The sequence below is a fragment of the Macaca thibetana genome, chromosome 14, assembly GCF_024542745.1.
Source record: "Macaca thibetana thibetana isolate TM-01 chromosome 14, ASM2454274v1, whole genome shotgun sequence".
NCBI lineage: Eukaryota > Metazoa > Chordata > Mammalia > Primates > Cercopithecidae > Macaca > Macaca thibetana.
The window spans coordinates 58,657,729-58,672,013 of NC_065591.1; the positions used below are offsets into that span (position 1 = coordinate 58,657,729).

At 37.2% G+C, this 14,285-nt stretch overlaps 1 protein-coding gene across 3 annotated transcripts in view; it reads right to left on the reverse strand.

The window, feature by feature from the left end:
- Positions 1-14,285, reverse strand: part of ZNF215 (zinc finger protein 215) — a 30,853-nt gene extending 16,568 nt beyond the window's left edge. For 2 of the 3 annotated variants that reach the window (XM_050756202.1, XM_050756199.1), the window contains exons 1-3: positions 13,794-14,285; positions 12,720-12,865; positions 7,354-7,932 (exon numbers count right to left, since the gene is read on the reverse strand). In XM_050756202.1, coding sequence (XP_050612159.1) covers positions 7,354-7,753 — 400 coding nt within the window. In that variant the 5' untranslated portion in view covers positions 7,754-7,932; positions 12,720-12,865; positions 13,794-14,285. The other variant, XM_050756200.1, reaches the window with a different exon arrangement.

Here is a 14,285-nt window from a genome sequence, read left to right on the forward strand (position 1 = left end):
CTGTCTGAATAAAAGCAAACAAAAATCCAAATTTCTCAGCAACGTACCATGTGAATGCTGTAAATATTATGGTCTAACTTTTTATTTTGTTTGTTTTAAAAGAGGGTCTCGCTCAGTCCAGGCTGCAGTGCAGTATGGTGCAATCACACCTCACTACAGTCTCAAACTCCTGGGCTCAACCAATCCTCCTGCCTCAGCCTCCTGAATAGCAAGGACTACAAGCATGTGCCACCATGCTCGGATAAAGTTTGTTTTTTGTTTTATATTTTTTCTTTTTTTCTTTAGAGACAGGATCTTTCAATGCTGCCCAGGCTGGTCTTGAACTCTTGGCCTCAAGTGATCCTCCTGCCTCAGCCTCCCAAAGAGTTGGGATTACAAGTGTGAGCCTGGCCCTGAGATCTGTTAACTTTATTCAAGTCTATATAACACTTTGTAGAATGTCAGTCTGCTCAATTCCATAATCTTTAGGTCAGTACAATGTTGTTCCTTGTTGCTGACATTCTTGGAAATTCTTGAGGTATCTTGGAAAGGTACAAATGCCTCCAATCAGCTATCCTCTTATTTATTGCTCTCTCTAAATATCATTTTCTTCCCTTAGTTCTTCTCTGCTGACCTCCCCTTCTTGAACTTTTAGCATCGTGTTCTCCGAAACCCTCATTCCATTCAAAGAAACATCTATATACATTCTCAAATTCTTTATAGACTCTTCCTTCTCCCTTGCTAAATGGATCTTGGCATCATCAAAGGCACCTTTTTCCATCCTGTAAGCACTATGATCTTGGAAATTGTTCTGATCTACTTGTACCTCCCTTCCACTTCCTAGTATTTTCTGTCATGCAAAAATATTTCTTACTGGTTTATGCCATTTAACTATACTGTTCTTGATGTTATAATATATTAAGCTATCACACATTCATTTTTTCAACACATATTTACTATCTCCTATGTGCGAGATACAGAAATACCTGCCCTCAGAGAGCCTAGTGTATTGTGAATGACCAACACTAAAGTAATTGTACTAGGCCAATAAAAACTGTGGTTACTTGGTTCACATTGTTGCTTTTCACCCCAAATCCTGACAGTCTTTTAATAGGTTACTTCAACACTGACACAGACACCCCTTCCAGCAACCCAGACTGATAGAACTTTGACTTTCTTATCTCTAATAACCATCAGCAACCAATCTACTTCCTTGCTCATACTCTGGTCTTTATTACTTAGAACTATCCTACCATGCATATAAAATTAGATAAATCAATCGATAACTGCATCCTCCTATCCTTTCAATTTTCACGTCCTTGCTTTTTGTATCTTCTCCAACTTTTATCAGAGTCCCACTACACTACATTGATTCTTTAATTTTCTCCCATTCTATCATGGCTCTAGTGAAGTCACTTCATTCTCTATTAAGCTTAGAACTAAGTTTAAGGTAAAATTCACATAATGTAAAATTCACCATATTAGCTATTTTAAAGAATATAATCCAGTGGCTTTTAATACATTCATAATGTTGTGCAATGATCACCACTATGTAATTCCAGAACATTTTCATTACCCAGAAAGAGCCCCATATTCATTTAGGAGTCACTCCCATACACTCCCTTTCCTCATACTGTCTCTACGTATTTGCCTATTCTGGACATTCTACATAAATTCAATCATATAGTATGTGACCTTTTGTGTCTGACTTCTCTCACTTAGCATAATGTTTTGGAGTTCCAAACATTTTTTTTAAACATGTATCAGTACTTTTATTCTTTTTTACAGCAGAATAATACTGCATTGTAGGTATATAGCACAGTTTATCCATTCGTTAGTTGATGGATATCTGGGTTGTTTCCACTTCTTAATGTGAATATGTGTCTTGAATTCTCTGGGGTATATGGTAATTCTATGTTTAATTTTTTGAGGAACCACCAAACTGTTTTTCACAGTGGCTGAACCAGTTTATATTGCCAACAACGACATACAATTCCAAACAATTTCTCTACATCCTAGTTAACCCTATTCTTTTTCCTTTATTATAGCCATCCTAGTGGGTGTCATTATGGTTTTGAGTTGCAATTCCCTAATGACTAGTGATCCTGAACATTTATTCCTATACTTTTTGGGTATTTGTATATCTTCTTTGGAAAAATATCCATTCAAGTCCTTTGTCCATTTAAAAAACTGTGTTGCTTATCTTGTTATTGAATTGTAAGAGTTCTTTATATTTTCCTGATATTAGACCCTTATCAGATATATGATTTTCAAAATGTTTTTTCTCATTCTGTAGGCTTTTTGCTGCCTTGATGGTGTCTTTTGATGCAAAAAAGTGTTTAATTTTGATGGTCTAATTTATCTATTTTTTCTTTTGTTTCTTGTATTTTTGGTGTCATAGCTAAGCATTGATTACCAAACTTAAGGTGATGAAGAGTTATTTCTATATTTTCTACTCAGAATTTTATGACTTTAGCTCTTATATTTAGACAATTGACCCATTTTGAGTTAACTTTTGTGCATGATATGAGGTAAGGCCCCTACTCCAATCTTTTGCATATGGAAATCAAGTGGTCCCAGCAACATTTGTTGAAAAACTATTATTTTCTCATTTAATGCCTTGGCACCCTTGTCAAAAATTAATTGGACATAGATGTATGAGTTTATTTCTGGACTCTTAATTCTATTCCAATACCACATAGCTTTGATTATTGCAGTTTTTTAGTGAGTTTTGAAATTGAGAAGTGTACATTGTAAAACTATCTTCTTTATGAAGGCAGTTTGACTATCTTGGGTCCTTTCCAATTCCATATGAATTTTAGGATCAAATTGTCCATTTCTGCCAGGGAAAAAAAAAAAAAGCAGCTGGGATTTTGATAGGGATTGCATTTGAATCTGTAGATTGCTTTGGGGGAGTATTATCTTTATGATATTGTTTTCCAATACGTGAACGCAGGATTTACTTAGGTCTTTAATTTCAACAATGGTTCGTAGTCTTCAGCAGACAAGTCCTACACTTCTCTTTTATTTTTCACAGATTATAAATGAAATTATTTTCTTGGTTTCTTTTTAGGGTCATTCATTGCTATAGGCACATAACCTATTTTTGTTGATCTTGCATCCTGCAACTTTGAATTTATTAGGTCTAATAGTTTTTTACTGGGTTATTTAGAATTTTGGCTATATAAGAGTACAATATCTGCCAGTAGGGATAGTTTCACTTCTTCCTTTTCAATCATGATACCTTTTCTTTTTTTCTTGCCTAATTGCACTAGCTAGAACGTTCAGTATGACATTGAATAGAAATGTCAAGAGTGGACATTCTTGTCTTGTTCCTGATTCTAAGAACAAAGCTTTTACTTGTTCATCAAGTTCATCAAGTATAATGTTAACTGTGGGTTTTTTATAAATGCCCTTTGTCAGGTCGAGTGAGTTCACTTCTAGTCTTTTTTTTATTTTTTGTCATAAAAGGGCATTGGATTTTGTCAGATGCTTTTTCTGCATCAATTGAGATAATCATGCACTTTTCCCTTTTCACTGTATTAATATGATGTACAACACTGATATATTTTTATTTGTTGAACCATATTTGCATTCCTGGGATAAATCCCACTAAGTCATTTTGTATAGTCCTCTTAAAATGCTGTTGGATTTGGTTTGCCATTTTTCTTTTGCTGTGATTTCTTTGTCAGGCTTTGGCATCAGATTAGTACTTGCCTCACAGGATAAGTTAAAAAGTGTTCCTCCAATTTTTTGGAAGAGTTTGAGAATACTGGTGTTAATTTTTCAAAAGTTTAGTAGAATTCACCAGTAAAGCCATATCATCTTTGAGTTTTCTTTGTTGAAATTTTAAAAATAACTAATTCAGTCTTTTGTTATTGGTGAGTTGAGTTCAGATTTTCTATTTCTTCAGTCAGTTTTGGTCATTTGTGTTTTTGGAATTTGTGAATTTCATCTAAGTGCATCTAATTTGTTGGCATTTAATTGCTCATAGTATTCTCTTATGAACCCTTTCATTTTATGCAAAGTCAGTAGTAATGTCCCCACTTTTCCTGATTTTAGTAATTTGAGTCCTCTTTTTCTTGGTTAGTGTAGCTATACCTTTGTCAATTTTGTTGATCTTTTCAAAGTACCAACTTTCAGTTTTGTTGGTTCTACTACTTTTGTGTTCTCCACATCATTTATCTTTGCTCTAATATTTATTTTCTTTCTTCATCTTGCTTTTACGTTTTCTTTTTCTAGTTCCTTCAGGTAGAGGGTTGAGATCTCTTTTTTTAATGTAGGCATTTATAGCTATAATTTGAGCCATGCCTTCACTGTATGTCATAAGTTTTGGTATGTTGTATTTTTGTTTCCATTTCTCAAAATATTTTTTCATTTCCTTTGTGCTTTCCTTTTTGACCCATTGATTATGTGACTGTTAATTTCCACTTATCTGTGAATTATCCAGATTTCCTTCTGTTATTGATTTCTAATTCTGCTATAGTTGGAAAAGATACTTCATGAGATATCAATCTACTTAAATGTTCTGAAACTTGTTTTTTAGTCTAACATTTGGTCTATCCTGGAGACTATTCCATGTATACTTGAAAATGTATCTTCTGTTGTTTTTTGGGTAGTACACTCTGTATATTTGTTAGTTCAAGTCAGTTTATAGTGTTTCTCAAGTCTTCTATTTCCTTTTTAATCTTTTTTCTAGTATTTTTATCTGTTAATAAAATTGGGGTGAAATCTCCAATAATTATTCTTGATCTATTTCTCTTTCACTTCTGTATTTGCTTCATATATTTTGAGGCTCGAACTGTTGTAGTTATTGCTCATTTAGTAACTTTTGAACTAATTTTGTAAAGTCTATATTCCATGTTGTGTTTACCTGCATGAATCTGTTCCCTCAGCTTAGTGGTCAGCTTGTAATATCACAGAGATTTTCTTAAATGCCTTGAAACATAAAAATAATATCAAAAACAAAAACCATCAACTGGTCTCTGCAGCTGCATTGTGTATATTAGGGCACACTCACTCACTCAGACACTTTTAACTCTACATTGTTCTTCACTTCTTGCTTGTGTAGCACCTGAAGGTCAGCTAGAGATAAGAGTTAGGGCTTTCTCAGGTCTTTCTAAACATGTCTTCAGTCTTCCAGATTTTCAGAAATATGTGGGAGCTTTCAAAATCCCTTATTCCCTCAAAGCATATCATTCTTCAGCATCTCAACTGTTATTATCTCAGACAGCAGTAGCTAATACATTTTCCATGAAATGTTTTTGACAAATACACCCCAGGTAGCCAACTCAGTTCTGAGTGACTTTTGAGCTAGGTAAAATAAGGGCAAGCCCTATGAGCAGGTTTTTCAGAGAGCCACCAGACAAACCAAAGAAACAACCAAAAGACTTTCTTCAGTTCTGTATTACCCTGCAACCTCTCATTTGCCTTTTCTACTAGATTTCTCAAGAATAGTCTATAATCATGATCACATTCCCACCTCAAACCTATGTTTTTTAACCCATATGATGGGCAGAATAGCAGCCCCCAAAGATATCCACGTCTTAGTCCTTGGATACATGGCAAGAAGGACTCTGCAGATGTGATTAAAGTCAAGGACCTTAAGATGAGGGAGATCATCCTGAATTATCCAGGTGATCACAACCTAATTACATGAATCCTGAAAAGTGAGGAACCTTTCCCAGTGTGGTGAGACAGTGAGAAGCACCATGAGTGAGCAAGAGCTATGACAACAGAATAAAGTGTCAGAGATGTGGCAGTATGAAAAGGACTTGGCCCATTGTTGCTAGCTTTGAAGACAGGGGAAGGGGAACATAAGCCCCAGAAAGAAAACGGTACCACCTTTACCTTGATTTTAGCTGAGGGAGACCCATGTTGGATCTCTGATCTACAGACTTGTAGAATAATACATTCATGTTGTTTTAAGCCACCAAGTTTGTGGTAATTTATTATAGTAGCAATAGAAAACTAATACAACTCACTACAAAGAAGCACCCCTCAAATCCTCTAAAACTGCTCCAACTAAACCTTAAAATTACTCCTAATCAACAATTTCAATGAATTATTTTTAATATTGATCCTAATAGGACCTTTTTGTTATACCATTGTTGAACATTCACTTCTTGAAAATTTCTCCTTTCTTAACTCAGATACCAATCTTTTCTGGTTCTCTGATTTCCTAGATTATTACTTTCTAGGAATTATTAGGCTTCTCTTCTTTTGCTCATTAAAAAGTATTTTTTAGACAAAGACTAAATATAACCACAATACCAACACAGTCACTCTCCCCAATCAATAATTCCTCATTAAATATCCAGTTCATGGCCTCTTATCTTATAAGGTCCACACATTCACATGATTTAAAAAACTTAAAAGATGTATAACTAATCTCCATATCACTTTGCCATACTCCTTCCCTTAAAAACTGGACTGTCTTATAGTTTCCCAGTTTGGATTTTACAAATGGTATTATCATGGTATAGTTCAACATGTTCCACTATCCTCTATATTTCCTGTAACTGATAGTTACACCTAGACCAGCTCTTAAATATTGATGCTCCCTAAGGATTTGTATTTCTCCTACTGCTCTGTTCATACATATAAGCTTCCAAATCTTCTCTTTCTGAACACTGAAGGCATACTGTTAACTATATATTGGTTTATTCATTGTGGAAGTCCCACAGGAACCTCAAATAAAACGTGCCACATAATTAAAGTATTACAACTTCTCCCCCCACTCCCAAATTCCACTCATGCAGGCCAGTACATGTGAATTTATGTCAAAAGGTATCCTATTTATAAGTTTATAATTCCTTTAGGTTCAAACTCCTGCTTTCCCAATGCTCATTCTCTAACATCTAATCTATCACAATAGCCTAACTGGTTTTTCTATTTTCAGAACCCTCAGATCTCTCTCCTTTACATGAGACATCAGTAAACTTTTTCTGTAAAGGGGCAGATAACAAATATTTTAGACTTTGCGGAAAATACAGTCTCTGCTACAAGTACCCAACTCTCCTCATAGCACAAAAGCAATCATAGACAAAATGTAAATTGACATAGCTATGTTCCAATAACACTTTATTTTAAAAAATATTTGGCCCGTGTGCCATTTTTTACCAACTCCTGCTCTAAATTGATGTCAACATAATATTTTTAACTGGCAAATCAAACTCTCTCACTCCCCTACCCAATCTGTGAGATCTAATTCTCTATTTCTATTACTTACAGAATAAAGTCAAGGCTGCCTAATAGAGTAGTATAAAGTCCTTCAAGATCTGGCACCTGATACCCTCTGACCTCAAAAAAAGATAGTTTCTCTTTACATGGGAAAGGTCAAGTATTTTACCTTCAATTTTTTTATATTCTTACCTTCACCTTCAAGCATTTCAATCACATCTTCTATGAGGGTCACCATATCTTTACTGTTGTTTGGATGTTGTAAATTCACCCATGTTCTGACTTCTTCAGGCAGGATTGCCAGGAATTGTTCCAGCACCAGCAGTTCTATAATCTGCTTCTTTGTATGAATCTCTGGTCTCAGCCATTGAAGACAGAGCTCCCAGAGTTGGCTCAGGGCTTCATGGGGCCTAGACACTTTCAAATACTGGAAATGCCTGAACTTTTGACGAGATGCCTCAGAGTCATGTGTCTCCACAATGGGGATGGTTTCCTGCTGCCAAGAGATATCTGCTCTCAGAACCTCTCTTTGTTCATGTAGAGACATGTTTTGAGGTTTTGAGATAGCCATCAACTTGCTCAGAGGCTGCATCTTCCTAAATAGAACTCCCACAGTAGTTCAAATCCACCTTACTAGATTGCAGTAATTCTCAGGCTTGAGCTAAGCACCTGTGTACTATATGCAGCGTGATTTAAGCCAAGTTATTTCACGGTAAGAAGGAAAGCTCCAGGAACTTTATACACAAAGCCAATATTCAGATACCTGAGCAACTGAAAAAAGATAGAAATTAACCCACAGGTAACAAACATATATTAGCATAGTTTTAAAACATAACTATTGTTATTAAAATTGCCTAAGAAAAATACATATCTGGATTCTCCTTCTATTTTATTTTCCTTTCTTAAAACTAGAAAATATGCTTTTCCTTTCTCCTAACCAATTTCCCAAAGGACACACACAGATAAATAGACATACCGAAACAAATGATGAAGAGTCCTTTGATTTAAAAAGACTTCATAATTGAATTACAATTAGATTTATTCTATATCAAGTAGCAAACCATTTTTACCTTAAAATTAAGCAACACAAAACTTCAGGTAGGATATTAAGGTTTCAGAATAGATATGACTGAAAAACCTTACCCCAAGTTCTTATTAAAATGCTAATAAAATTCTATGAGTGAAACTGACAATAGCACTAGAAATTACGGTAAGAGACAATTGTTTAAAATATACTAGAATAATATCCATAAACTATTATTAGGAATAAATCAAAAAGTGGATTCCCAGACTACAGTGAAAAGTTTGTATCTGTTAGGACTTACCATGGACAATTATGCAATGCCCACCAGGGATGTCTTAGGCGCAACTGAACATTTAGACTCACAAGACTACTATTAGTCATATTTGGCACCAATTTACTCAGAAGGCAAAAAACAACTTGCTAGCAGAATAATATGCATTTTTCTTCAGTGTGAGTCTTTGCAGAGTGTAGCTCAAGTGCAGGGAGATGAGACCCATAAACGTGGTGTAGGAAACACTCTGACTCAAAAGAATTCCCCCAGGAGCCAATATCTCTTATAACAACTGAGCACAACTTTACGGGTTGTCTCAAAGAGCCTGTCAAATTATAGGTGTCACTACATTCGGGGCTGTCCAGATACAACTTTTTCTATTTGATTTACAGTTCTCCAAGTCCAGATGCAATTTACTATTCAGGTGTCATTTTGATTATGATCATCAAAGGTTAGTAGTTCTCAATCAGGAGATTTTGCCAACAGGGGAAATTTGGCAATGTCTAGAGACAGTTTTGATTGTTACAGCTAGAGATTGTACCTGGCCTCTAGGAAGTCAAAGCCAGGGATGTTGCTAAATATCCTACACAGGATAGCCCCCAATAGCAAAGAATTACCCAGTCCAAAGTGTCGATAATTGCAAGGTTTAGAAACTCTGCTATAGGCAATATATAAATGAGAGTACATACTTTGGAGTCATAGATACATGAGTTTATATCTCAGCTGTACTAGTTACTATATGTATAAAGCTGAGCATTTGCATTCTCAACTGTAAAATGGATATAAAAATATCTGATCAAATTATAGGTATTAAAAGAGCTCTCATCTCATTTCTTGATACACACAGTAAGCACTCAGTAGATCATATGCACACATGTATGTTACAATGTTAGATCTTACCTATTGGCCAAAAGCTTGTGCGACCTTGTCCATGGCAATGCCTGCCTGAATAGATCACTCAGCATTCAAATAAGTATTAGTGAACAGAGTAGGGGAAGGACACACAGAACTATTAAAAGACAGTTTAGTGGCAGATGAGTGGTAAGAGCCAGGTTTCTCAATGTTTGACTAGAAATTTACAGAAAATCAAGGGAAGGAGTCTAGAATGATCCTTGTGATAATGGATTAGAGCTGGAGACCTACGTGTGAACTTGTATTTGGCTGAATTAGATGAAGATGGTTACATAAATATTTACATATATGTATATATACATAGATTAGTATAAACACATATTTCTTTGCTCTGTTGGCTAAGTAGGTCTAGAAGCAAGAACAGCCCAGCAGCAAAAGAACAATTAGCTCCCAGATCTTGGTTTCTAATACCCTTCTCCAATAGGAACCAGGATTTCTTGGAGAAATGGCTGATTCTAGGACTGAGGCTCATACAACATAAGCATGGAGCATCTTATAGTGCCAGAAAGTAAAAAAATGCTCAAAAAATTTTTTTTTTAAAAAAAGAAACTGAAACATTTATTGGGGCACATCAAAGGTACACAGGAGCCAAATGAAAGAGCTCCTTGTGGCCAAATCTGGAACAATATAAGCAACAGAATATTAGATAATTAAAACAAATTAATACTCATGAGCCACACTGATATAAATGGCAACTTATTAATAAATGGGGGAGAATAAATCTATGCAGAAAAATTCTGAATAATTTATGCAAATTCTCAGCCACCCACAAGGTAGAGCATAACTCCCCACCCCACCGCTTGAGTATGGACTCTGCATAGGCATTTCCTGCCAAAGAGGAAATGTTGGGGGAGGGGAAAGGTAAATTTACAGAGGAAAAACCTGACAAATACCACCTCAGCCACGTGACCAAGATTAACATCAATAGCAATAAGTCATGTTGGCAGGATGTAGCCTTGAGATAATGTGATGAAAATGGCATTTTGCCTCTGTGATCTTCCTGCTCTAAACTCATAACCCCAGTCTAATAATGAGAAAAACATAAAATCCCAACAGATGGTTCTCCATACTTAACCAATACTCCCTCATAACTGTCAGCATGATCAGAAACAAGGAATGTCTGAGAAACTGTCACAGCCAAGAGAAGCCTGAGGAGGCATGACAACAGAATGTAATGTGGTATACTGGATGGATTCTACATAAGAAAGACATTAGGTAAAAATTAAACTTGAATAAAGCATGGACTTTAGTTAATGTAGTATTATTAATTGTAACAAAGGTACTAATGTAAAATGTTACTAATAGGAAAAATTAGTGGAGGGGTGTATGGACACACTGTTGTACTATCTTCTCTATTTTCCTGTAACTTTATTCAATTTATTTAGAATTTTTTTTTATCTGTGAATGCAAGCTCCCCAAAGGATTTCCCACAGCAAGTGAAAAGCCACAGAGGCAGGCGTCTTCTGGCTTGAAAGATCCCTTTTATGTTGTCATGGCCCGGGGAGGAAAAGGGCAATGGTGCCTTTCTTGGGCTATTCCTGGGTCTCACTGGATAGAAAATTGCTTCCGGTTGCCCTGAAGCAAGCATTTCCTGCAATGAATCCCTCTGGGGTGCTCCTTGACATCTCCCCAAACTCGTAACACAAGTCCATCTTTCTCCTCATTCACATCTGCCAAGGCTCACCGTAATACAATAGACTGAAAACCTGCCACAACTATTGACATCCACGCTCCTCCTGATCTGGCCTCATTAGCTCCACTTTTGATTTATGCAATTGCATTTGTTCAGGACACTAACAATTTCCAGGCAGATCTTTCTTTACTTGCTCTAAAAATATACCACTCAGCCTTAACCCGTGAGGGCACAAAATAAACAACGAGGGTGCAGCTGGCTCAGTGAAGTTTTCTGCAGATGAAAGGCCCACTTAGAGGACTCATGATCTCACCTGACATAGAAAACAAATTGGAACCACCTCTACACTCTAGCTCAATTAAAGAAAACAAGCACAATGCTATGGGAAAAGAATCTTTTTTTTTAGACGGAGTTTTCGCTCTTGTTGCCCAGGCTGGAGTGCAATGGCACAATCTCGGCTCACTGCAGCCTCTGCCTCCCAAGTTTAAGTGATTCTCCTGCCTCAGCCTCCCAAGTAGCTAGGATTACAGGCACCTGCCACCATGCCCAGCTAATTTTTTGTATTTAGTAGAGATGGGGTTTTACCATGTTGGTCAGGCTGGTCTCAAACTCCTGACTTCAGGTGATCCACCCACCTCAGCCTCCCAAAGTGCTGGGATTGCAGGTGTGAGCAACCAGCCGAGAGTGATCTCTTAAATATGACTGGTGGAATAGTCCTGAAGTAGTATCATTGAGTCCAACAAAAAAATGAACTATGGGCCCAGATACTTTGAAAGTAACAAAAATGGATAGGAAAAAAATAAAAGCTCACAGGCCATATGTCAAAGACAAAATAGAAAAGGCTTTATGCTAAAAAGTAAAAGTAACAAAGACATTAATTGCAACAATAAATGTACTGTGTAAAAATTTAAACTCAAACTACATAAAACTCAAAAGACATCCAAAATGAGAACTCCAAAACTGAAAGTAAAATGATTTTTAAAAAATACCAGGCAAACAAAAAATATTCAAGAGTGTAGTGAATTAAAATTATAATGCATTAAAAGCACAAATACATTAGAGGAAACTAAATGATTATAACTCAATGAAATATAACTATCATTAAATGTACAACATACTTGAAACATTTTTAGCAAAATTCTCAGAAAACAAGAAATGAAGTCAACAATGATACAATAGAAATGGGATATTAGGTAACTTTCTTAGACTTTGACAGATAAAGTCGAAAAAGTAATAGTATAATGGATATAAATAATATGCTTAGCCTAATAAATAGAACTAGATAAAATGTGGTTTCTATTCAAGCACCTATGGGAATGTTTATGAAAGTGATTTATTAGGCTACCAAATAGAAAATCCTTGATAAATGGTAAACAATAGTGGAAACCACATTTATTACTAGAATGCAAAACCAGAAATTAAAACCACATAGAAAAAACAATTTAACCTACTTTAAAATTCAAATGTTTGCTACTAAAAAAAATAAAAATAAAAATAAAGAGAATCAAAAGTACAACTGCAAAGTATCTAAAAACAGTAAAAACATTGTACGTCAAAATATAAAGAGCACAGCTGAAGCTCCTGATAGGCAATGGAAAAGCCTTACATATAATTAAACAAGAATGAGATGCATTAACTATCCAACTCAGGAAATAAAAAAAGCAACAAATATACTGGGAGGTTTGTAGGTGAAAAACACAAATTAATGAATTACTCACTGTAAACAGTTACAGAGCTAGGACAGGGAGAGACGTTCAGGATGGCATGCCGCATTTAATGAAGATTTCCGAGGTGGAACAGTTTTGATGATAGAGATCCAAGGTGTGACGTGTCTTCAAGTAGCTTAAATGGTAAGTCATGAACACTGGAATATACAAAGGCAAGAAATATAACCGTTAAACTCTAAAGTACTGAATAGATGCCTCTGATATAAAGGTGGGATTCAGGATTAAGACACAGAGCCGGTGCCACTGTGACGGAGGGACCCGAACGTCGTAGTGGACGGTTAGACGAATATAATCAGGTGGCACCAGTTCTACGGCTTTACGGCCGCAAGGAACTTGAACAGCTGCTAATTATGGGAAAAGGGTATTGTCTGTGAAGAGAGTTATTTCTAATCAAACAGGTTGTAGGTGGGACAGCTGCTTAAGGTAAGAACCACGTGGCGAGATTAGCTCAGATAAAGAGGAACAGAAAACAGTTTGCAAATAAGTGACTGAATATAAGTCACTTACAGTAAATGGAGAAATAACTATATTAAAATAAGTACGATACTTGGAGGTTTTAATGTTTTAGGGAGGTGGCCAGGAATGACTGGGAAAACAAGGCAATATGGAATTAAAACTCCATTGTCTTTCCCAGTTGATTGATTCACTCACACTTGGTTTTTCCATAAGGCATCAATAGCAGCCATTCCCAAACCAGCTGATCATAACATACTAACCACTTTGAGCGCCTGGAGACTGCCCCTATTACAGAATGGAAGAGGAGACAGGAGTGTGGTTAAATCCTTGCTTTAGCGGAGCTGGATCCTGACCCCAGCCGTCCCGCGGCCCACCCCTAGCCCTCGGTCGCTGCTCTCACGCTAGTCTTACTTCCGCAGCCCACGTTTCCATCCCTCCAGTCAGCTCGCGCCCTCCTCCGGTTCTCAGGCACAGACCTTGGAGGGCAGCGTGGAAATTGGGTAACTGCAAGCAAGCTGAGGGGAGCTGCACGTTCCGCATGGACGCCCTCAAGCGTGATTCCCAATCCCAAGCCCCCGCGTGCCCACTGCCCACCAACGAGGGTGATACCTGTGAGCCACCGCTCCTCTTCAGGGGCCCGTTCAATCACTCCCAAGCGCCAGTTCTGAGAGGAGCCGCGGAATCGCTGTCTTGGACAGTGAAGGGAGCTGGTGTTGGTAATCACGCTGCAACTAGGAACCCCTGATCTCGCGAACCCTCAACTCACAGCCCGCTCTGAGTTTCATATATTGCGACGGTACAACCTCGGCGCACTCTTGCGCACGCGCACCAGCTGTGGAAGGAGCCCCCAGTAGGCCCCGCGACCTGGGTGGGTAAGGTAGATCTGGTCTTTTCAAACCCAGCCCCTTTCTGCAGGCCCCGCCCACGCCTCACTCTTAGAACTCTGGCCCTTTGAATGGACTCACAAGGCGCTTCTGGTGGCTAAAAGAAATGAGCGTCATACTTCCGGCGCTTCCTCATCCCGTCTGGGAAAACGAGTCCAAATCGCCTTTCTTTTCCCCACACCCCATTTGTCTGGAATCAAAAACAATGATAATTTCA